This window comes from Numida meleagris, chromosome 13, assembly GCF_002078875.1.
Source record: "Numida meleagris isolate 19003 breed g44 Domestic line chromosome 13, NumMel1.0, whole genome shotgun sequence".
Lineage (NCBI taxonomy): Eukaryota > Metazoa > Chordata > Aves > Galliformes > Numididae > Numida > Numida meleagris.
In genome coordinates, this window is record NC_034421.1 from 12804715 (window position 1) to 12830443 (window position 25729).

The following is a 25729-nucleotide window of genomic DNA, read 5'->3' on the forward strand; positions in this document are numbered from 1 at the left end:
GCCCCGCACGGCCACGGGCGCGGCCCCGCCCCGGGGATCCCGCAGGCACGGGGCGGGCACGGGGCCGCTCACGAGAGGCGGTGCTCGTCCTCCAGGTGCAGGCGCGTCTGCTCGAACAGAAGGGGCTGCGTGGGGCTGGCGGAGCCGCGGCCGGGCAGCGTCTGCGTGAAGTCGGACGAACCTGCGGGAGGAGGAGGAGCGCGATGGGCCCTAGGGTCACGCGGCACCAGGGCGGGAGGGGAGGGGATGCGCTGCCACCCTGCGGGAACCCGGCGTGCGGGGCCGGAACGGGCAGGGGGGGCCGCGGCAGCAGAGCCACGGATGCGGCCCCGCCGGGCTCCGGCCGTACCGGGACCGTGGGTGCTCCTCGGTGGCGGGGCGGGCCCGGGGCAGTGGGGCAGGCAGGGGGAAGGGCAGTGCCAGGACAGTTGGCACAGACTGGGAGAGGGGTCGGTGGCCCCCGGGGCCAGGATCAGCCCCAGCGGGAAGCAGGGGCACGGCCGCGCTCGCCCACGGCTGTCCCGGGGTTGCTGCTGCCCCACCACCGTGATGCATAAGAAGAACGGAACACATACCAGCTTACTCCTCTATACCAATAGAGCAGGAATCAGGACCCAGTGCTGCCCAAGACAGGAGGGAGGAAGGCAGACAGAGAGGGAAGGAGACATTAGAGAGGTGCTCAGCACAGACTGCGACTCTATGGAAGAAAACCAGCTGCAACGAGAATGGTGGGGCTAAGGCCCAGCACTGCACGCCGCAGCCGTGCTGCCAGCAAGGCATAGCCCACTGGCCTTCCCCAGAGCAGGGCTGGGCCAGTTCCCCTCCCTGGGCCAAAGGGCATTTGGGGGCCGTGTTTGGTGCTGGGAAGCAGGAGCAGGGCGGTCAGGGCCAGGTGCACAGCTCTCACCCCACCCTTCAGTCATCCTGGCTGGTGTGGGCAGCATCCTGCCTGGCAGGCCAGGAGGCCACGTGCAAACAGTCCCTGGTGCTGTACCAGTAGCTTGGCCCAGAGAGGAGAAAGGGGGGAAGGACAGAGACAGAAGGGTGAGGGAAGAGGAGAGAGAAAGGGGCACATTCCCTCTGTTAGCCCCCCTCACCCCCACCTGCCAGCTCTGCGCACTGGGGGAATGCAGAGCCCGTGCTCCAGGCAGAGCCTGGCCCCTGGGGTGACATCCAGGCCCTGGAGGAGGTAGGGCTGCAGCACTCTGGGAAGCCAGCGGTCAGCTATGGAGCCCACAGCCTCCCCCTCGGCCACCGCGCAGCACGGCGCACACCTCCGGCCCCAGCGGTGCAGCCATTACCTGGCAGGTAGACATCAACCGGCGGGTCGGTGTCCGACTGCGTCAGGCTCCTGTGCTCCCCGCAGCCGCCATCCTGCAGGACGTCTTCAACAGAGGGGGGGCAGCCACCTGGAAGCAGCCGGGAGCGCTGCGGTCAGTGCCAGCCGTGAGGAAGAGGCAGCTCGCCGTGCCGACAGGCCGCTCTTCATACACGGGCTGCTGTCCCCACGTGCACCCAGCGCACCCCTCTCACCCCATCCTCATGGCCCCTGGGTGCTGACTGAGCACCACACCCCTCCCTGTGGCATGGGACGCATGGTGCGCACAGCATGGTCTCACACTCACCCTGCTGCAGGGATGAGGTGTCCTCCATCTCTTCCCCTGCCACGCTCTGCAAGGAGAAACACCACAAGTTACTTCAGCCTTTCCTGCGCTTGTCTCCTCCTCCAGCTTTCTCCAGAGTGATGCCTGGGGCAGGGACTCATTTCAGGGAGGGAGCAAGGGGCCAACGCTGGTGCTGTGGCACCACAGGGTATTTTACAGGCAATGGCAGCAGAAGATCCAGTGGATCCAGTGGATGCTGGAGGTACAGGGTCCAGCTTCCAGCCCAAACTGCTTGGATCCTCCAGGAATGTGCAGGGCAAATGTCAGCCCTGATGTGCACTGACTGCAGATCTCCCACTTCCCAGTTCCCAAAGCCAAGTTAGGTGCACAGGCTGTGTCCTGAGGCATGGAGCCCGGTGGGTGAGTGGAGGCAGACGATGCTGCTGACTCTGGGCTCTTTGCCCTGTTACACTGAGGAAGCAGTGACCCCTCAGGAGGTGGCTTGTGCCTCAGAAGCCCCACAGGACAGCTCTGGCTCAGAGCACAGACTTACTTCTGGGGAGCTGGTCTCCCTCAGGACCAGCTCACCCCCACCCAGCGCTGGCTGCGAGTCTGAGTCCTCGGAGAGCTTCTCTTCATCCTCCTCATGGATTGGGGATGAGGGAGACCGTAGTGTGCTGCAGCAAGACAAACTCTGTTTAGTGGTGGCAGTTCCAGATGTCTCACCACCCTGCCCCATCCCTCTGCCCAGCCCACCTTCCACCAGCAGCATAAGACAACTCAGAGCAGGAGCTCAAACTGCTGAGCCAGATTCACCACAGCTCTAAAGATCAGCTACACAGAGAGCAGCAGCAGCTCTGTGACACAGACACAAGTCCCTGTTGCCTGCCAGGACATTCGGTGTACTTCTAGCACAGCTCTGATTCCACGTCCTACCAAAGCGACACAGAAGCAGTTTCAGTCCCTTTCTTTCAACTCCTTTTCCTTCTCCTCCTCCTGACAGTTTGAGGATCTTTCTCCTCTGCCAGATTTTTGACATGGCTGGCCAAGAGGGTTCACAGCTAGTAAGCAATACAAGTTGTGTGCAGGAAGACATTCATCCTGCACCTCCCGGGGCAGCACCACCTCCACCTCATTCCACAAATGCCCAACAGCAAAACCAGAACAAGGAGAGGGTAGCTGGGTCTCGGGGAGCAGAGCCTGTGGGACAGGATGGAAGGGCACAGAATGGGTGATCCCAGCCCTTGCTCCTTCTGCTGCTCGGGGTCATGCCGAGGCCTGGGATGGGCTCTGTTTGGCAGGCAATGACTTGCTGTTGTTGATGAGGTGGCAAAAACTAATGAGCAGCTGGATCACAGCGAGCAGTGCCCAAACAAACACAGCCTGACCCCATCTGACTCAGCTTTCTGTATGGCCCAGAGTGGGACACTCCACAGCTTCCACACCTACATCCTCAACCCAAGGCCATCAGAGGAAGCCTCAGAAAACAACTAAAGGATCTCAGCATTCTGCCCTCTGAAATTCAGGTCACTTCTCCATTCTTTTGTTCCTAGGGAACTCCATGGGAAGCTGAAATCCAGCAAGGTTTGGATGTCACGTGCAAGTGGAGGGAACTGCATTGGAAAGGAAGATATTTCCACCCAAAGTCTGGATGAAATCTCCTTGCTAAAAATCCTCTTCCTCTGGATGACAAAGCTAAGTCCCAGGAGACATAAACTGGTCTCTTCAGGCTGAACACAGAGGTGGTGTCCCAATTCTCTCACTGTCATGAGTACCCGCTGGCCTCCTAACAGTATGAGGCAGCAGTGCCACCGGTGATGGCATTAGCCAGAGACACCTCTGTCCCCATGCTGACCTATCTGGAGACTTGCTCCGCTTGCCCTTCTGGTGGCTGCTCTCCACGGCTCTGTCCATCCCAACAAGCGGTCGGTTTGCAGGGGGCATCCCATCCACCATGCCAGAGTAGCTGATTTCATCATACAGAGGAGCTGACGGGATGGAGGGGGACACAGAACGAAGGCCATTCAGAGCTTCCAGCAAGGAAATAGGCTCATAGCCTGGAGGGATGTTGTCAGAGCTCTGTGGGTGAGAAGAGAGGGGCATGTTAAGAAACCCTCACCAGGCTGGACGCATCCCTAATGGGAGGCTCAGCTGCAACCCACTAAGAACCCCACCACTGCTTCCAACTGTGTACATGCAGCTGTTTCACAGCACCACCAGAGTCACTGAGAGTCGAAGGAGTGACTCTCTAGATGAGAGCTGGTCCTGCAAAACTACAGCACTTGCACTTTTTCCACTGACTGTGTTCCCTCAGCTGCTAATGCAGGCCCTGCACAGTCACCTTTGCTAAAATACTGAAAGGGATCACAGAACCACTGACCCCACAGGCAGGAAGCAAAACTGCACCAGTTTCCATTCCTTCTATAACTCACTTTAGCTGCCAGCCAAAGGGAACCTTCCAAAGCTACTGAACCAGCAATGGCTTAACTCAAAAAATCCTCTTGATCAATAAGGCCCTGCAGACTCAAGAGGTAAATGGAGTTTATGCTGTAACCCAGCACGCCACAGGCAGCCCAGCCCACTGCAAATGAAGAGGCAAGACCACAGCAGTCCAAGCTTAGATTAATTTAATCTGTTCCAGTCTTGCATCCTCAGGGAGGTTGCTGTATGCTGTACCAAAGATAGTGTGTTGCTGCTGAGCCTGGCCATGGTCACTGTAGCTTCTGTGCTGGACCTCCCAGTCATGCAGCTGCAGACCAAACTCCTCAGGAACCTGTTCCATTACAGCCACTAAACTGGGGGTGAGTTGATAGCTGAACTGACTCATCTTTGGTCACAGAAGGAGCTAGATCTGATGGAGGAGGAAAGAATGAGTGGCAGCTGGGGTCAAGAATCAACCTCTATCCTCTAAAAAAATAGCCTTGTGACACTGATGACCTTGTGCCCAAGACCACAGATGAGGATTGTGAGATACTCAAATCAGCCTGGACCAGGGCAGCTCACAGTTGCTGCTACCTGCACAACAGGGGTTCAAGAGCCACACGAACAGAGGCATTTGATTTCCAGACAGCAGCTCAGAGGTGCTATTTTGTAGACAGAAAGGTCAGGAAAACAAAAGCCACTGGCTCAAGTCTGGGGGAACATTTTCTCCTGCCTGTGAAGAGCAAGGCCTGAGGGCTCAAAGGCTGCTCACTTTGTTTCACTTGGTGAACGCTCAGGTTGTACCGCACCGCTCAGAGCCTGGAGGAGGATCTCAGCCACTGCCTACAACATCCTGGCTGAAAGCTTCTGAGCTTTCAGTCAGGAGAGAGACTGCCCTCTCCTGGGCCACTTTCCACTACACCACTCCCAGAGCTCCAGCAGAAGCACTAGTTGCCATCTGAGGCTTGCACAGAGCCAGGGTCACACCAAACTTGCAGCAGCCTCATTACTGAACCCAACCTTAGGTTTTCTTTAGATCTGATGAGCCACGTTCCTCCTCAGCCTGAGCATCCAGACCAGCATGAGGAGAACTGCAGCCTCCTTAATACTGTTGAAACTATAGTTGCATATGAGTACACAAAGAGGGCCACTTTCTAGGGTAGAGGCCTCCCTCACCTTTCCCCTTCCAGGCTCCTGGTCCCTCACAATGGCCTTGCATGCTGCCCCCAGCATGACATTCCAGTTACACACTCTCACACCATCTTGGACACTCCTCAATAAAACAAGCTCTATCCTTCCTGTTTCTGTAAAAGCAAAGCAGCCCATTGCAGCCAGCAGTCCTAATGCAAGACCAAGTCCAGCTGTGCCTATTTGCCTACCTCTGTGTGTCAGCACCAGCACGGGAACCACAGTGAGAAGTGCCCACAATGAACTGCCAATGGGATGAGACAAGTGAGAGGAAGCTTTGGGGTGAGCCAAGGTGCCAGCAGCTTCCCTGTGTTCCTACAAAGCTATGAAAATATCTTCTGCAGCCAGGCTCAGGACCCAGAGGCAGCCCCCCATCAGGTTCCTGCAGTTTATTCCTCCGCACGCAAGCCAGAAAGGTTAGTGATGATCATCTGTGCAGGGTGTGAGCATCTCACCACTAACATGGAGACAGTACTCATGTGTTGCAGGCTGTGTGGGGGCACAAGTCAAATCCAGCATGTTAGCAAGCCCTCATGTTCGTAACACTTTCACGTGCTAGTGACACCGCTGACAAATAATTGCCTTGGGATACAAATACAACTAAGTCCACTTACTGTTTTCCTTTTAGGTTTCCTGCTGGGCAGGGTGACAGTGTTCACTTTAGGGGGTTTAAAGGGACACTGTCGAGAGAAAATCATGTTTTAAAGTAGTTTTTTTTCCCGGAGGTTAGCAACATCGAGACACCCAGCATCTCCTCACCTTGCTCCAGGTGACAGCGCCTGTTCTCCTCTACACTACGCTCTGCCCTGCAGTTTCTTCCCCTGCCCTATTCTTAGCCCCACTTGTAGGCAGCAGGGCTACAGTGCTGAAGAGGATAGATGGATAAAACCAGGCGGTTCCTGCAACAAGCTGTTTCTGTTCTCATTAAGGCCTGTAAGATCATCTAGAGGCAGATCTCCCTCTCCTCACTCTGACCTCATGTCTCGCCAGAGCCAGCTGTGCAATAGCACCGCTCAGGCAATGAGCTTCTGCCCTCAGCACACCAGAGGCATGTGATTTGGCCTCGAGGCCAACAGCACTGCATTTTCCATCCTGCACTCACTCAGCTGCCTGCCAGACCCAAATCACTGAGGGAAGCTGGCACAAAGAGGCCTTTCTCCTACTGTGCTGAGTATCCCAGAGCCAAGGGGTTTCATCGCAGCATGCTGCCACACAGACATGCATGCGAGTTGAACTGTAACCCTATTTGCCCGGCCTGTCGTCCCAGAGTCTGCCACATTTCTGTACTTTTACTATTACTAACACACAAAAGTAAAAGTCCCAACTCACTAGAAGAGTTGAGGAAAGCCACTGCATAATGCAGGAAGGCTTCACTCCAAGGCACACCTTCTGAGGTCCCAGGGACGCAGGCCAACAGGCCAAGAAACTTGTGCATACACAAGCTGCCTGCTCAGGGTGAGACCAGCATCCAGGTTTTGTCTAAAGGGTTACAGTGAGTTACTTACAGAGTGCTCATCGTGGTCAACGCTCTGTGCCAGGACGGGGCTGAATGACACCGGTGACAGAGCCCCGGGCTTTTTCCTCACAGCTCGGATCTGCAGCAGGGCACGGAAGGCTAGGAGAGGAGAGCACACAGGTGAACACACAGCCACACCAGATGCGTGCTGGAGCTCCCCAGCTTTCGCAGACACACTGTCAGCAGGGCAGCTCTCTATACCGACAGTGTGTGCGTGGGGAGCGGGGTCATTGCCCACAGCAAAGCCAATCACTATGGTCTGGCTTCTAGAGCACTGGCATAGCCAATTTGGCAGAAAAAAAAATCTGAATCCACAAGGTCCTCAGAGGGAACAGGCACTGCCTGCTCCAGTACAGTGATGAAGGGAGTGCTTCACACCTGGTGCTACATGGCACAGTAAGAAAGACTCAAGCTTGGCCTCAAGCAGCGCTCTCCAAGCTACAGGACTGGGGGAGGCCCATGTAAAATCACTCTGGTTTCATTCAGAACCCACGGGTCTCAGCCTTGGGAACCCTGGACTGCTCACTGGCCAGTGCTGTGCTAGTGAAAGGTTGTGCAGCAGCTCTGAGTCCAGCCAGAGGGCTTGTGGCTAAACTCATCTCCAGCACAGCGAGCCCTCGGCTTTCCCATCACAGCTGCCTTGATCTGCTCTTCGTGCCCACAGTCCCATTTTCAACCTGCAGATGTTTAATACTGTTAGTTTCTCAGTGCCAAAGGCACATATGAATGAGCTAGACATCTGTTCTGATGCAGCTGTAAGAACTTGCTTGTACACCAGGAAAAGCCCAGGCATTTCCTTACTTCTTATTGCACCCAGCCACTTGCAAGGTCAGCCTAAAACCAGAGGACAAAGGTGCAAACCTATCCCTGCTGCTTCTGCACTCCTCAGACACAGATTCCCAGGAAGTCCAGCATGCAGACACCTTCCAAACATAAACAACATTGCAGAATACAGATGAGATAATGCTGTTCCATATCTTAACTTGTGCTACTTATAGTCAAGGCTGTCTGGCACTTCCTCTGGTAAGATCTTGCTTTCAGTTACTGTATCTTTGCCAAGTTTGAACTTTTTAGACTTACATTCTCAGGCCAAACATCTGTCTTAGGCTCTTTATCCTTTTCTTAAGGAACAATCAAATATCTCCAAGATCAAGCACAGGGTAAAATGCATGGATCTGCCTACTCCAGCAAAGACACAGGCATTTTCTCAAAACTCCTACGTCTCTGTGTTTTTGCAAGAAGACAAGGAATTTAGTAAGTACTGTCTGAACATCAGAATGGGTATTTCATTTATTCCAACTTTTGGGAACTGAGCAGTGCAGGTTTAAGCAGATCCTCCCAACTCTCTGGGAGCTCTGAGGGGGAAGGAAATCAGCTCTGTACTCCCAGTGCCCACCTTGCTAGCCCCAAAGTAGTGAGAAGGTAGAGTCACTGGAGTGATCAACACGCAAACAGAAAAAGCAGGAGCATGCAGGGTAAGAGGGGAGGTCTGGAGAAGGGTGCAGGGCCAGGAAAGCATGACAAAGAGTGACCTGGGTTTTCAGTCTGCTTTAAAAGAAATGTTGAGGGAGCCGTGTTAACAACACCAGGATGGCACAAAGCCAGTACTGCAATTTCAGCTGTACCAGAGCCAACGCTGCCATACACCTCACTTAGAATGTCCAGACAAAGCAAAGGACTCCAGACTGACTGTGCTCTCAGTCTGCCTCTGTGTCTTAGATGAAATAAGGTTGTCAGAGGAATGAAAAAAATCATGCAAAGTACTTGGAAAGCCCCTCACTGGGGCTGGCTGCTGTCTAGGCCAGATACACTCACGATAGAGTTCCTGAAACATCAGGATAGATGTTTCCATCCTTTAGGAGATTTTCCACCTTAGTAAAACACAAGAACCACCTATGGCAATGCTCAGAGCACCTGCACCTTCAGAAGAGAGGCAGGAGAGAGGAAATGCCCTGAGAGGCCTTGTACAAATGGTCTTTCTCCCACTGTCTTCCTTCCCGTTCAAGAACAGTTATTTTAGGAGCCAGGAACCTCAGCTGTCACCCAGAGGAGTGGCACATTTGGTATTGAGCCTTGTGGCGGGGTAAATACAATACATACTCATCCTCACAGCCTGTATTGACTTAACAGAAGTGCAGGAAGGGAGAGAGATGCCCCTGCGTCCTGGGCAGATACTCACGCAGCCTGCAGATGGGGCAGTTGTTGGCCTGGTAGCGCAGGGTGTCAGCGCAGGAATTACACAGACAGAGGTGTCTGCAGGGCAGAATGAGAGTGTCCCGCAGGTCTGACAGGCAAACCACACACTCATTGCTGTTGTCGCTGTTCTCGTCATCTGAAGGCTGAAACGAGAGGCAAAAATTTGGTGTGAGAATGGAAAGAGCCACGTCGAAGTGACAACAGTCTGAGGAACCTGGGCAAATTTCCTAGCCCAGACTCTGAGACAGAGCTGACATCCTCCTTCTGCAGCTGTCAGGAGGGCGTTCTCAAGGAGAGCAACTGCCAGCACACTCAGCTCTGTGACAGACACTGCCCCTCTTGGGGCTCTGCTCCAAGATCACTAATGGCCAGGGAGCAGTACAGTGCTGTGAGTTCATGTTCCATCACACGCGCTCCTTATCTACTTGGGGAGGGTAGGCTTCTTGTTTTCCTATTCATATGGTTCACCAAGCACACCAGGAAGAACAGAAATAGTCCCAAGACACTTGTCTGATAAGTGATGGTTGGGTAAAGAGACTCATGACACTGGACGAATCAAACAGAAGCTTCCAATCTTCTTAAAAGGATCTGGTGCAAAATAAATCTTCTCTCTCCTGCCTTTTCAGGTGCTACCTCCTGGCACAGGCAGGCAGAGATTACAGCATGCTTCAGGCAGGACACTGCATTGCTTGGAGAGGAAATCCAGCTTGTCTTGCACCGTGGCTCTTCCTTTGTTTGCAAATCACACACTAATACTCAGAAGAGCAGTCTGAGACCAGCAGTTCGTATGCTCTGCAGCCCAGGTGGCAGCAAAGGGCAGCTCTACATAAGGCTACTGCAAGCTCAAAGCAGTCACACAACGTGCTTGGGGCTGTGCAGCAAACCAGGATTCAGCAGAAGCTCCTGCCTGAAGATAGGCAGTGCTTCTGGTTAAGGCACTTGCATATATATCCCCTGATGTTACCAATGCTGTGCTCCCTCCTGTACACAAATCCAGCTTCATCTAGCAAGTTCTAGATAGCTCAGTTCCATGTAATGCTACAGGAACATGCAGTCCTCCCATAACAAAACAAAATAAGACATTTAAAGAGCCACAGGAGCAAAGCATGGACACCAGACACAAGTATCTTGTCTGTGGAGAGGCAACACTCATTTACAGTCAACGAGAAAAAAAGAGTCTCTTGGCTGTACACACTGGGAAGCACCCAGACTGGCCAGAACCTCAGGACACCAAGAGCAGCAGTTCACACCGTCTCCCTGGCTCTGAAACACTGAGAGGCACTGACACCCTCTTCTCACAGCATTCCCTGCTCTAGGGAATATCCCCATGAGCCTCAGACCATCTAAAAATTATCTCAGCATAACTACATCAATTGTTTGGGTCTAACAGTGAAAGCCTATCATCCCTGGGCTTCTTCAGTGCCTGCAGTAATGCCACAGACTTGGTAGCCATTCTGGGAAGCACCTTTACATTCTGCTGCCAAAACTTGTATGTAATCTTGAAAGTGGAAGGTGCAAGTTGGAAACCCACAGCCCAGGGAGCAGGAGCCTTCTGAGCACCCTTACCTTGGTCTCTTGGTTGTTTTTGTTCTCAATGCCGTAGATCTCCTGAAGCAGGTAGCTCACCCGGTCAACCTAGGGAAGAAGACAACAGTTGGAGTACCAGCTGCTCTGCCACTGCTGCTTTGAGATCATCTTCTCTCCTTCCCTGTGTCAAAATGTCCATGACCCATGGCATCTGGCTCTCCTAGAGCTACAGGAAAACGTTATCAGAAACAAACATCACAAAGGATAGCTGGGAGAATGAATGTGTCCTTGATCCCAAGTGGTGCCTACCCCAGCTGGTAAGTTCAGAGCCCAACTGGCCACTTCAGTCACTACCAAGACCATCTCAAAAACACGTACTCTGTTTATCTCAGAAATCACAAAGGAACATATGCCCAAAGTTTAAATGAGCCAGAGGCAGCCAGCCTTCCACAGTCCCTTCCCTCTGTGAAGCACTGCTTACCTGTAGCTAAGATGGATTTCCACCCATCTTCATCATCTCAGGCAAGGAGAGGCTAGGGTGGTCCCCACTCTGGTGCTGTGCCAATGGCTCATACTAGCACATCCATGGCTGCTCTACACTTCCCCTCTTCACCACCTGGGAGTGTAAGGGCAAGCTACTGAAGACAGACAAACTATCTCCCTTAGCGCAGTGCCCTTTATGACCATCTCCAGGCCCTTGGTGGCATCTTTAAGCTGAAGTGTGTGGTAGCAGAAAGCACTGCCAGGCACACAACCCCCCAACACGGGACTAACTCCTCTGAGCCATGTCTTTATGCAGATACTAGCAGCTGCCCACAAACTACCCTGAGCAGCTGAATTAAAGCAGCACAAGAAAGGCTGATGGTCCAGGTCCCACATAACTCCAGTGTGGCATCCTCCATAGCTCAGCCAGCAAGTATAGCACAAGACTCTTACAGCTATAAAGAGCATTACAGAGAGATGCAGAGCTACCCCAGAGCAACCCGTGCTCCTCTTCACGAAGGCCAGCAACAGTGAAGCAGCCACAAGGCACTGACACACATGGTGAAGAAGGGAAGGAAAAACTTTCCTGTTAGCTCCAGCAACTGTCCAGTTGACACCATGCAGTGAAGCCAAGCCACCAGGAATGCAGTGTTACAACGGCTCAGTGTTCTTCTAGGGCTTTTGGCATTTCCGTGTGTCATCGACCTTGCTCCCCCTCTTCTGTCAAGGCAGGTGCTCAGAAGAGCGATGGCTGTGCCACAGGATTTCAGTACTGCAGAACACATTCCATGCCAGGATGGGAGCAGAAGCTGGTTATATCCAGCCCGCCTACCAGTTTAGAAATGCTCTGAGCTGGGATGCAGCAGCTTTAACAAACCAATTCCAGAGTCTCCCCATTTAACTCAGCATGCAGCTTACAATCTGTTCTAGGCCTGCATTTCAAGGCAATGAGGTCAGCAGTTGGACTGTCGAGCAAAATCCTCTGCAGGGTCTCACAATCCACCCAGGAGGTTTGTGAACAGTTACAGGGGAGCTGCCCTTTTATAACTCAACTTTTCAAAGAGAGTCTTCTTACAGCATCCCAACTCCTCTGAGGATTGTGATGAGTGATAGTGAGTGCACAACGGCCAGCTCAAAGAGCAAAACACATCAGGAAGGGAGAGACCCAAGTCTCTGCAAGATTCCGTGTTCATTTTACTGCTTGCTTCAAGAAACCCCACAAGAAGCTCATGGGGTCCCAGTAAGAAAAAGGCGAGCAGCACAACATGGCTCTTACTACCAGATCTCTAGGTTTTAAAGCAAGAGGGGTACATAAAAAATAGGTGATACTGCACAATGCAGTCCCTCACCTTCTCATTTCTCCAGCAGCATGCCATCCTTCCCAAGGTTTCTGTTGCTAAATTCAGACTCAGATGATGCACACGAGAGCCACTGGCCAACTGCAGGTCATGTTTTTTCTCTATCCCATCTGTTTGCATTCAACCATGTTCTTTTTCTTTTTATATAAGAACAGGTTGGTACATACATTGCAACTTGGCTGAGAGAACAAAGCAGTCCAGCTCATTAGCTGCTGCTTCCTGCTCCCAAAGAGCTGTAGAGATCCATGCACACACAAGGCACCCAGGAATCCTGGCAAGGAGGGGCAGACAAAAGAAAGGCTGCAATGGGGAAGCATTTACAGCGTTATACAGATGGGTCACTCCCAACATATACTCCATAATTCTGCGCTATGCTCTTATCGGTGCAGATGCTATGCTAGTTTCAGTGGTACTGTGTGTTCTTCTAGTAAGAGTTTACTTCTATTTTAAAACCCACGGGAGAGAACGTATAAGCATTAAATGTTACAAACTGCCAAGAAAAAAAGCACCGACAACCAAACACTGAGTGGGAAGGACACATGCTGTGCCAGTACAGACAGACAAGCACACACTGTTTCACTGCAGGAGTCGGCTAACCATGTTGTGGTAGGGAAGGAACTTCCTTAGAGAGCACTTCTAGCAACACAGTCCTCCATTTGGGAAGCCCAAAGAGCCAAATGGAGAACGGAGCACACAGTGCATTAGTGTGCACAGCAATCCAACACCAATTCAGAGAGCTCACAGCCATGTATGCGCCATCATTAAATAAAAAGGCAAGATAAACAAGCTGCTTTCTCTCAGCTCACCAATGCAGTGCTCCTCTCTGAGCAGAAGAAAATGTGAGAGCAAGGTGCAGCTGGCATCACACTGCTCTGCTCCCTCAGAGCTCAGCAGCCTTTTCCAGCACAGCACACGGCTCTCCCTGCAGAATGCACTGTTCCCACCACGTGCCTGCCCTTCGCTCTGCAGGCTGCTTTCTGGAACCATCTCTGGCTGGCTGCTAACAACACCTGTGAGATGTAGACCTGGGACTCAGCCAGGAACCACGCTGCAACAGAACCAAGCACGGAGGAAGGAGGAGCGCAGGGCTCAGGGCAGGCATCAGGCTGGTAACTCACCTCCAGCACTGCGATGAAGCCCTGACAGGGAGGGCTAAGGCTGCTTCCACTGGGCAGGAGCAAGTCTGAAGGACAGACCACGAGTGTGTGCACAGCACTGGCGAGGCAGGCCGTGAGTTACTGAACATGGTTTTGATATACATGACTAACTGATACCGTTTTGTGGCTCTTTCTGACCTGGGGACTGGAAGGAACATGTCAGAGCAGATGACTCATCTCGGAGTTTATCAAAAAGTGTATAATCAATGCACTTAATGATCATGTTGGTACTGGAAAGCCATGTAATTCAGATGAGAAAAGTCCTTGCTGTCGATCACTAGTAGCTGAAGTCAAACACAAAACAGAATCACAGCACACATCTACTAGTGAAGTCCACTCTGAAGCAAGGCAGCGGGGTTGGCATCATGATCACCAGGCACCTTCCTGGGACAGATGCCTCATTGCAACGCAACCGCCAGGACTCAGTCCAAGAGCTGGGTGAAACAGCAAAACAGCAGCAACACAGCAGGGACAGTGCAGATGGCCCCAAGGATCCCTGACTTCCAGCTCCACGTGTCAAGAATGAAAAACGTGCTCTGGTGAACATCAGCGATTCTTCCTCCTAAAGGCCCACAACAGGCTGATCCATCTTCCCAAAGAAATGAATGCTCTCCGTATAGCAATTTCAGAACAGGAGGCCTGAGGTATTTTTTAGGAGTAGACTCAGCAAAGGAAAATCAACAAACTCCCTGTTTTTTTAGCTTGTCTTCCACAGCCACAGAACATTGCTGACTGAAAACCTCATACTCTGAAACATCTCACACTTCCCTCCCATCTGCCTTTTACCCCACGTACCTCCAGGGCTCGCACTCTGCACCAGGCAAGTGGGGGAGCTCACACTGTAGCTGCAGCACAGCACTGGGGTGCAGGACCCTGACTGGTGCAGTTCTGTCCAGTTCAGGAGGTGAACCATGTGGCTTTCTGCTGGGCATAGTTTATTCCGAACTATTTTAAACTCTCAAGGGCAAGAAGTCTGCACCTTCTCCCCAGTCTGCTTCAAACACTAACTTCATAACCACCCAGTCTCAACAGACAGCTTAGAAATCTTCTCCAAAAGAAATCTGCAAGATAGGTTCTGCAGACAGAAAGCCATTAACAGCTGCTGCTTTGAGGCAGCCAGTTTGCATCAACATCAGGAAAGGGACTGCTCATCCTAACCCAGTCATCAGACAAGATAACATTCTGGAACAACAACAAAAAAATAAGGCTACCAGAAGTCATAGTGCAAAATTATTTTCAAACACAAAAGGAAAGAGTATGTCTGTCAGTTCATCCATACTGCTCTTGAAAACAGGACAGACCCAACAATGCACTGCAGAAATGCCTGATGAGGAGCAGGGAGCCCCAAGAGGTCAGGAACTGAATCCATCATGGAGCAGGTAAAGCTGCAGAAAAGAGCCAAGCATGGGTAAGAGGAAAATATGAGGAGCTTCACTGTGAAATGGGGAGGAAAAACAGATGATGCAAAAATGTACTTCTGCAGCATGAAGCACAAAGCTAAACTTACCCTTGATTATCATACAAATATTGTATGTTCAAGAACAACAAGGAAATGAGAACACTGCATGCTGTGTGCACTGCAGTGAGGATGGAGGTGACGGCAACAAGGACGGGAAGGGTCGAGTTTCCAAGCAACAAGGAAGTAATTTCAAGATGTGGGAAGAATCCAGACAGATCTAGTGAGTAATGCTCAGACTTGATGAGAGCTCCAGCAATGAGAAGGATGACAAGACTATAACAGATGCAGGAATGGTAGGAGGAAGCTAGTCAGGTACTGAAAGTCCCCTTACTTCAGCCAAGTTTTACATAAGCCACTGTTCTGAGAGGACTCCAAACTACCATGACTGAATCACTGCTCTCAGTACCACACAATCTGCTGAATTCCTGCCTCTTAATTTGTATCTCTTAAGACCATGCACCAGAACATCATCATCTTGGATTGAACTAACCTGAAGAGCATTATCCTTCATACAAATGCAAGATGCATACTGCAGCTGCCAGGCTATTTAAGACAGTTTCTCAGGAAACAGAGCATTTCCCAGATCCATTTGATCACCTTACTTGTATGTTCAACCTTACCTCTTTCACCAAGACATTTCAATCTGATCCTTGCAGCAGGATTGCTACCCAATTTCCTTTCAGAAACTTAAACTCTTGGCAATCTTAGAAGTTTGCATTTGCTTATGTATTTCTCTCCATGCAGGACCAGGTGCAATTTCAATCTTGATAAGGCTTTGCACAGTTTCTGTGCATCACACCACGTCGGGCTGGGCTAAAAGAGGGCTGCAAATCCCTAACGTTCTGTTTGCCATGCTCCCTTCACTCACAGATGTGCTTCATGTTGCTTAACATGTACAGTGCTTAAGCTCATTTACACAAACCTAATTTACACACGCCTATACAGAGATCAAAACATCAGTACTGTGTTATAAGTAGCAGTTCTCCCCGTTTTATAAAAGCACCAAATGTCTGCAAGGCAGCAATATATAAAGAAGATCAGATTTATATACAGTGCCTGACTTGCAGAGAAGAATAAACAGACTGCACTGCCATATTTGTTCCCCCACCACACATTCCTGCACAACATCCAGCCCAACACTAAGCAGCAGGCTTTGCTGCTGTTATCTGAGCTAAGTAGTCAAGATGTCAGGCTCTTGGTGAACTAATATCAAAGCTTCCCACTGGGCACCTCTGGGCATCTGTGGCACACAAGTATGTCTTTAATCGGCAGCAAACAAGTACTTACAATCTGCTTCTGTTTTAATGGCTTCACGGAGAAACTGCCATCAACGTGCTAGGAGGAAAAAAAAAAAGAAATGCATTAGACAGCCAAAGTGTACAGAAATTAAAACAGATTAATGATCAGTTGTCATCTCTTAGCTAAGGGAAAAGTGGCACGTGTATTATAACCTGAACAGCAGCTGATCCCAGCAGGCAGTGGAACAGGGCATCGGTGTAGCACAGAGGCAGATGGACCTGGCTCAAGTTAGTTAGTTTCTTGGCTGTGGACCAGAGCATACACAGAAATCCAGTGGCACGCTGCATGCTTTCAGGGTGCAGGCAGGCTGGCTGGGTGCAAACACTTCTTCAACAAGTGCAGCAATACTTGGCAGGAAGTATTTGATAACTCCCTAGCTAACACCCAGAGTCAGAGCCATTTTCAAGGCTGGAGCCCCAGGAGAGCAGGGGGTGGCACGAGGCTGAGAGCAAGATGAGGCCACTGGATGCAGTCAGAAACACGTGCCCTGCCTCAGCACCCCTAGCATTTCATTGGCTCAGCCACAGCAGGCACAACTGTAACAATTCCGTGTGTACCTGGTGTCAGAATTAGTATCAGGAATAGCACGCTACTTCTATTTTCTCCAGCATCCACAAGTGCCAACTGATGTGAATCAAACCAGCTCCTCTGCCAGAGTACTGAGAGCATGGAAGGAAACTGAGAGGAAACTCCAGCAAGGCCTGCTGCTGCGAGCAGTTGCAGACACGCATCTGTTTGCTGGAGGAGTTTCAGAAGGAAGGGACAAAAACATTACACCAAAAGACAAAACAGCACTGCTTTTCAGGCAAACACAAAATGCCAAGTTTCTGCCTTTGGAAAAGCTACAAGGTCAGACCCTGCACAGTGTCAAGGTTACCAGTGTGCTCTGAAAGACGCACACAAACAGCAAGCTGCCAAGGCTGCTGACCTGCCTGTCCTCTGAGCACGCTTCGCTGATCAGCAGCAGTGCTTATTAGCAAAAACCTCCACTAGATTGATGTACCTACACTTCAAAAGCTGCAATTATTCTAAGGATAGGAGGAGAAAGAACTCTATAAGCACTTTGCCCTCGGACCTTCAAAAAAAAGATTTTGATCTTGTTTTAAGCATACAGCTGGAAGATCAGAAGTAAGGAGTAGCCCCAGTGGGCAGCACCTCTCTCTCACAGCACACACAGACTGGGAAAAGAAGGGAAGCAGATTCAGTCTTGGAGCTGGACACAGGACATCAGCCAGCATTGATGGAATGGCCTGAGCAGCTTTAGTTAGTTCCCAGTTTGGTTGTTCAGTTTGCTTAGCACTGAGGGAACATCCGCTGTCACCTTTATGTATCCAGACAGCTCAGAAGCTCTGCACAGTACATGGAAATTATCTATAATTCTCGACAGCCTGCTTCCAAAGCTGGAGTGGTGAAGCTACTTTCCAAACTCATGAGCCAGAAGTTTCCAGTGCTTTGCTTTTACCCTCGTATTAATACATTCCCAATATGCACCAGACCACTCTGCAGGCCTTGGCGCTGCCTTCCTCCCCCAGTGCCAGCTGCATGACTGCGTTCTCAGGGTTTGCAGCTGTCTGGGACTAAAAACACTATTGACCTGGAAAACAACACAACAGCTCTAACGATCTCCAGCATATTTAACATGCACTGGGAGATGTGGCACCTCATGGTACCAGTCACAGCCTAGGTGCCATTTCTCACAACTGTGGGGCCTAACCTTGCTCCATAGGAAGCCATCTCAGGCAAAGATGCTTCTATAAGGCACAGTTATCAAGCGCTGGCCCTGAGATTCTACAATGCAGTCCCACCAAGATGTCAGCAGGACTCCAAACTCTACAGCCTTTCTCAAGGACCTACTGCCCACACCGTCCTCCCTCAGGTGCTGCTGAGTAATGACTGAGGGATTCCAGAGGCTTTTTGATTTTTCCAGCTCATCTGGACAAGGCAATTAGAAGAACAGCATCCCTGCCCTAGTCCCAGAGTGCTGCAGCTGCCCATCTCATTTCTCATAGATCTCTAATTGTCCGGAGTAAGTCCAACACATACCAAGCACTCAGAGCATCTTCCAACCACAGGGCTTCCTGAGGACTGACTGTGCTGCCCAGGCCCTCTGACTCAGCTTGTCACCATCCACGCTATCCACCTAGGATAAGTCCTGGCAACTTACTCCTACTTACTTCTGGACATGACAGGGACCGAGCAGACTGAGGAGAAGTTAGCCCACGTGCCAGCCTGGAAGTGGGGAACTTCCAACAGCACAGCATTGATGCTGCTCTCCTCTACACGCTCAACTCTGCCGCAGCATCATTTGCCTCGTCTTAGCATGTCACTATACATCACTTGCCCAGGACACGTGTCTGTAGTATTACCACAGCCAGACACAACATAAAGTAGTTAGGACTCTTGTAAATGTTTTCAAGGTACAGTTAACACGTGAGGAGACTCTTATCAAGGCTTGTGCTTAGCCTCCCCACACAGGTGGTGCTCAGGTCAGCTACAATCAAGGAAAAGCAGAGACTTGATGCAGGATGTATCCCGAGCCCTAAAAGGGGTTGGTCCTAAGCATAAAGTAAGGCCAAACAAAGGTGCAGCAGGCTCTGGACACAGCAAATCCGGTTTTGCAAATTGATCACAAGGCCCTGGAAAGCTGCACGCCAGAAGCCTTGGTCAACATCTACCAGTCTCAAACATCACAGACACCACGGCACACCCTGTCCCCACACACAGGAAACACCAGCTACAATTAGCTGACTGACCAGCTCAGGTACAAATGGTGATGACAGACTGCACAACAGTTGCTGCAAGCGATTATTTCTCCTGCAGTACCGCCCAGGAACTCTAGTCACATGGCAGGACCCCATTGTGCTAAGTGATATCTAAACACAAACTAATGACCCGTGGAAATATTTACACATACAGCGATAAGGACAGAGGGAAAAGAGAAGTCATTTACCTTTTCAAATGCAGCCAGAAGAACATGGGCATGGCCTGTCACCTCAACCACTACTGCAAAAAAAAAAAAAGAGAACAGTCCCAGTTAAACCTTGAAAGCAGCACAAGCACGATATCACCATGAGCTGAATTTTAGTCCGCTTGCACTTTTAAAATTGATACCACCTTTATCTCCTCTTGCAGTTTAAAAGAAAGAGGACCTGGGGACCCACCGACCAGTCAGCTTCATCTCAGTCCCTGAGAAAGTGATGCAACAGCTCATCCTGGAAACCACTTCCAGGCACATGAAGGAAGAAATCATCAGGAGTAGTCAGCATGAATTCACCAAGGGGAAATCAGGCCTGACCAACCTGATAAGCTTCTACAATGAAATGACCAGCCTGACAGATGAGAGGAGAGCAGTGTGTGTTGTCCTCCAGGACTTCAGTAAGGCCTCTGACACTGTCCCCTGTAAGATCCTCATAGGGAAGCTGCTAAAACATAGCATGGATAAAAGAACTGAAACAAAGAGTTCAGTGGAATTCTGCTCCCTCCCTCCATTCTTGGGTTTAGTTACCTGAATTTACTACAGATGAACAAATCTATCTGGTTTAACAGCAGCTGGCAGCCCTTCCAGCCCTAGTACTTACCACTTTATTATAGTCTAATCCTACACACTTGTGTAGGATTTATTTATTTATTTTTATTTCTCATACTTCTGGACAGTGAAACACCTCTGTCCAGTTATCTGATTTTTTTCCCCAGTGTCAAATATCCTGTCTTCCTCTTCCAGATCTGAGGCCCTCCCTTAATCCAGCAGCATTCAGAAGGGGTCAGCAGAGGTTTCTGTACTGCATCCACGGCTCTATCAGCAAACAAAACCACAGGGAAACACAGGTGCCAAACAGAGGCACAGTCCTGACCTCTCTGGCTCAAGACTCCACAGTCCTGCTCAGCTCCAACTGTCTGCCTATTGTCTAACTATGCTCAGACTCTATGGGAAGAGGAGGTCTCAGGTGGTCTATGTCACCACTCAGCCCTACCTGGACCTACCTCTGCTGTGGTTAGCACATGCAGAAGAGCAGACAGGCACCTCTATGAGCTCTGTGCCAGAAAGTTAACAGCTGGAGGAAATGTCTCCTGTGATGTCTAAAAAGGGATGGGAGCTTGATAGCTTCTTTGGGGCCCCATGAACAACAAAGGCAAAAAAGGAACCATTCACTGGATTGTGGCACAGAGACCGTGCTTGGAAACAGCAGCCTGGGGAATAAGAGTCCAGAACTGTAGATTTGCTGGATAACCAAGAATGGTCACAGCAATTAGGGTGCAATCAGGAACACAGTGGCATCCAGAACAGAGGTCCCTCACTGCAATCTGAATAGCCAAGGAAGAGATAACAGACATGGCTTCCCTTCATATCCTGCTCATTCAAGCAGCACGTATGGCTGGGGCAGCACAGCACCTTCCCTCCCTTAAGGATTTCTGTACCTTTATTGAGAGCAATTCCACAGGCAGGAATGAAGAGTGCTAACATTGCAAGCTCACATTCTTCAAGGAACACAAACATCTCCTTGGCAGAAATCAGTCCAAACCGACATCTTGCTGACTGCTACTTTAATTTCCCATTCAATTTTATTTATTGCAAGTAGTTACAAGCTAGCTGTAATTTTCCAAGTACTCCAAACATGCAAGGCTAGCTCCTGCCCACCTCACCAGTAAAAAAAGAACCAGAATACACAACAATTTCTCCCAGTCTTGTTCAAGTGTCACATATTTTTGTGCTGATATTCTTTCCAGGAGAGGATTTAAAAGAAATTGCCTTTCCAGGTTATTAATATAGATGACAGTTCACTGTTGGCTGAGAGCTGACATGGTATGTGCATAAATGTATGCTTCCCAAGCTGCCTCCTGTTCTATTTTTGGTCTTTCTCGGTATGTCTAACATAAGAAAGTAGAAATACATTGGCAAAAACTCAACAAATAGTGGAAGGTGTTTTTTTTATCTGTGGTCAAGATATATATGCCAATATTACTAACAGCGCCTGAAATCAGTAAAAACAGATGCACTCTAAAAGCAATTTCTTTTATGTTGCAGCATGCTTTGTTAGTCACACTTTAAATTGGCTCATCCAGTTCTGTTTGCTTGGAGGACTGTAAAATAATGCAATGAATTTCTCTGCACTCTCACATAGGAAGCAGAGCACGCAAACTGCAATAAACAGTACAATCAAAAAGGGATTTTTTTCCTTTCTGATTTTTTCTCAGTTTTGTACAAAAAGTTGCAAAAAGCAGAAGGAGAACGCTGGTCCTGCTGAGCACAACAGCCATCAGTTGTAGAGAACATGTGACTTTCTTGTGCCCCTTTCATCACCAGTGCTCAGAATGAGTGCAAACACACAGAGCCCCAAAGCACACACACCCTAAGGAAAACACAGCGCAACGTGATTAACATTTACTGCCCATTCTTCTCTGAAAGGGCAGTGTGCTTTAAAAATAACCAGCAATATTATTTACCATCAAAAGTTACGCTCTTTTATTTATATCATTCAACTTCCTTTGGGAAAAAAAGAAGATAATTTTAAAGTGCTGAATTAATCTGTATGTGGTTGAACAGTGGCCTGAGGCTTTAAAAGCCCTTTCTTTTCCTCTGACTGCTCCTACTGGAAGGCCCCTCAGCCCAACAGATAGCTCTAGCTTTGACAAAGATGGCTTTAACCTTAAAGAGGTGGAAGAGACAAACTCCATCCTTGCATCACAGGACTGCAAACAGAAAACTCAAAGAGAGACGGAGTCATTTGTTCCAGTTTGGGGCTGGTGCTGGTGGCAGAGCCAAGATCTAACCCCAGCTCTCCTAAACCCCACTCCAAAACTAACTACCTGACCAACTTTCCTGTCAAAAAATCAGGGTCATCTTTAAAAGCATATCTTTATGTAAGAGTCTGTGATTAGCTCAGCTCTTTTAACAAAAGGAAGCAATGGTGAGTTCCTGAAATAATTTTATTCTGGAAAAGCTCCCCACATCTTTGCTGCACGTAAAATGTTTTTGCTTTTGCAGAATGAGGCCTTCCCTGAAGGGCCACTTAACATCCAGCCAACCAGAAGAAGACTGAGTGAGCTTATGCCACGCTTACCATCCCCTTCATCCACCACTGCTCGGATGACCACCGGGAACACACCACGGTCCAAGTCAAAGTTCAGCTGAGGGAAGGAAACAAGATGAATTTAGACAATTCACACCAGGCCTGTCTGAAGACTTGCAATTGCGTTAGCAATAGAAGAATGAAGTTGCAGGATACCAAGCTTTTCACCTGCAGGAGCAGCAGCCTCTCCCACTGAAGGCCATGCTACTGCCCTGGCCGTGCCTGTGGGCCTCAGAGATTATGAGACTTCAGGAAGCTCTACAGCACAGAATTCTCAGCATTATTTCTTGATGATGTAGGGAGGTTGTAGTGAGCTGAGGGTTGGCCTCTTCTCTCTTGTAACTAGGGACAGGACGAGGGGGAATGGCCTCAAGTTGCACCAGGGGAGATTTAGGCTGGACATTAGGAAATACTGCTTGTCTGAAAGAGTGGTCAGGCGCTGGAATGGGCTGCCCAGGGAGGTGGTGGAGTCACCTTCCCTGGAGGTGTTCAAGAAATGTTTAGATATGGTGTTGAGAGACATGGTTTAGTGGGGTTATTGGTGGTAGGTGGATGGTTGGACTGGATGATCTTGTAGGACTTTTCCAACCTAGCTAATTCTATGATTCTATGATTTAGCCTTTTAGCTGGGGAGGCTGTGAGGTCCCCTGCAACCCAAGCCATTCTATGATTCTATGACCGTAGAACAGCAGTACACGTTATGCTTCCCACACCACAAAAAAAAGCCCTAATTTTTGTATGAAGTTCTTGAAGATGTAGAAAGAAATCTGCAAAACTTCAAGCTCGCACAGCACTTTGAAGAAACACCAGACTGATTTCCATCTCTTGGCATGTTATGAAGTTCAGGTCCCCGACCTTCTAATGGATGAGGGTGAAAATGTAAAGAGTTGAGAGTTTCCTTGAGTGCAAGGAAAATAGACTCAGTTTCTTCCCTTGCCCTGCACTTCATTAAAGCACTTCAAAAGCTATGTATGATCTTATACATGCAAGAAAAATACAACCTTACAAACACTGTCCTATGCCAGGAACGGAAGTGGCTCAGAGACTGGATTTCTGGTGTTCTTGTTAATTACTGATTTGGTTTTCTTGTCTCATCTCTTGCCAAGAGAGAAAAAGATGTCCTTTCACCACAGTGCTCCAGGCAGCCTGTTTCCAGCTTCCCAGTGAAAGCTGAGACTCACTTCAAAGCGCCATGGGGTCGTTCAGCTGGTGCTCTGGGGCCTCCTGCTCTTTCCTCACCCTCTGAACCGCTGGTCCTGTGATTTCCTCCAACGCCATGAGGATACTCTCAGTCACTGGCACAAAAGCAACCCAAAACACCAGACTGGATGCAAGGCAACCCTCAGGGCAAGCCCTGGCATAGCTGGAAATGGTTCCACCCTGGATGAACTACATCTAAATGTTGATAACTGTACATGGATACGATGTACCCCGTCATCCATCCACCAAGAGGCCCCAGCCCATAGCCCACATGGCCACACCTCTGTTACTAGCTGCATGCATGTGCTTTGGTCTACAGCTCTCACCCTCCCTTGGGCTGTGTGGCCCATGGATACGGCCAATCTCTTTTCAGTGGTTTGTGGGGATAGGACAAGGGGAAATGGCCATAAACTGGAGCATGGGAAGTTCCGCACCAATATGTGAAAGAACTTCTTCCCAGTGAGGGTGATGGAGCACTGGAACAGGCTGCCCAGAGAGGCTGTGAAGTCTCCTTCTCTGGAGATATTCAAGACCCATCTAGATGCCTGCCTGTGCAACCTGATGTAGAGAGCCTGCTTTGGCAGGGGAGTTGGACTCAGTGATCTCTGGAGGACCCTTCCAGCCCCTACAATTCTGAGATTCTCTGATTGTGTGAGAACAGAGACAATCCCAACCTTCCACTCTTCTGCTAGGAGTTGAGTGGCCCAGGAGCACACAACTTGAACATTTTCCAGAAACATCTCTTGGCTGCATTATGCACACAACTGTTCAAATACACATATCCAACTGCACAGGGAAAGCATGTGCTGGAAGACCTTATGGGTTGACCCCTGCTGTCTCAGATTGTCTTCAAACCTGAGGGATACTGATTTTCAGTCTGTGTATGATGATTTTACGTTTTATTCCTCTTTCAAACGACCATAATTTCTTTCCAAAAGAGCAGAGAAACACAGAGAACATAAAAACATAATTTAACATCTCAGTACTTGTTAGAAGAAACTCACACGGTCACTATTTTCAACTCTGCATTTCTGAACTATTACAGCATGCCAGAGAAGGCAAAAAAAAATTAATTCACTGAGGACAGTTGATTAAGATTGCTGAAAGAAGCTAATGGCTTTGCTTTGCTTCCTGCTCTGATTTATTACCATAACACAATGGCTACTTTTTGTCCATGCGAAGGGAAAGTCACATCACAGTAAAACAACCAGCCGTGGTTGTTTTACCATATAAACTTTTGCACTCTCAGACAAAAGGCCTCTTTAATGGTCCATTTTCCAATCATTTTAGGGACCTGAAAATAACTGCCAACACAAGCCTTACACTATAGCTCACGAGCAAACCAGTGTATTATGAAAACAAAGTAAAAAGTGTGTTTTTATAAGGTTTTTCCACAGAACAACTCAACATAACACTATTTTCCACTCTGCTGATCAGCCAAGAACTACATCATCTCTGAGTATTACACTGAAAAAAAACATGAAAGAAATCTCTCTTTTTTTTTTTTTTGACAACAACAATGAAGTTGGAAGGCAATCCGAACACATCTGTATACAGCTGATTGATAACACTCAGCCAGCTGGCAGATAAAAGCGCTGCATTTCAGTGGACAGTAAAGAAGATATAGCATTTTACTGGACTGAAAAAAAGAATGTATACACACAGCCAAAGTGGGAAAAGAAACTTCCGAATCACAGTGTTTGTCTCACATTGTCTCCACAACCAGAGCCCCCATAAAAGCAATGAAAAAGACCAGAGGACGCAGCAGAATCAAGCAAAGGGAGCTAGACGATTGCTTTTCCACAGCATCTCCCTTTCCCTTTAAGCTGTCAAAGGGACATGACTTCAGTACTCAAATTAAAACCTTGCTGGCATGAACCTAAGTGAAAATCAAGCTTCCCAATTCTTTAAGAAGGGGATCTGAGCTCCTGCTTTCCAGTTCCCTCAGATGACAGAAGGGGTTGAAAAGCAGCTCTTCCAGGCTTTTGTAGGCTGAACTTGTGAAATCATATATTGGCAGAGAAACCAGGACATCAGGAGACCAGACTCTGCAGGCTCTTGGTAACTGCCACAGTGCTGTTAAAGCACAGGACTGATTCTAGTTAAAACTGTAACTTCAAGACAATAGCTATTCAGTCTTTTCAAAATACATGAAAGATGACTTTTCTTTCGTTCCTTTTTTTAATTTTTTTTAATAGATAGTGTTTCCTATTAGGGTTCACATACACAATACTCTTATACAAGCCTGAGAGA

The 25729-nt window shown here is 49.2% G+C and overlaps 1 protein-coding gene across 2 annotated transcripts in view; it reads right to left on the reverse strand.

Annotated features, from left to right (window-relative positions):
- The window catches only part of MGRN1 (mahogunin ring finger 1), a gene marked incomplete at its 3' end in the record, with an annotated part of 50221 nt that continues 24492 nt past the window's right edge, over window positions 1-25729 (reverse strand). The window contains 12 exon segments of one of the 2 annotated variants that reach the window (XM_021411168.1): window positions 1-181; window positions 1302-1409; window positions 1626-1671; window positions 2158-2281; window positions 3460-3683; window positions 5828-5893; window positions 6719-6828; window positions 8909-9068; window positions 10492-10560; window positions 16197-16244; window positions 19159-19211; window positions 22268-22334. In XM_021411168.1, the coding sequence (XP_021266843.1) occupies window positions 69-181; window positions 1302-1409; window positions 1626-1671; window positions 2158-2281; window positions 3460-3683; window positions 5828-5893; window positions 6719-6828; window positions 8909-9068; window positions 10492-10560; window positions 16197-16244; window positions 19159-19211; window positions 22268-22334 (1188 nt within the window). 2 annotated transcript variants of the gene reach the window in all.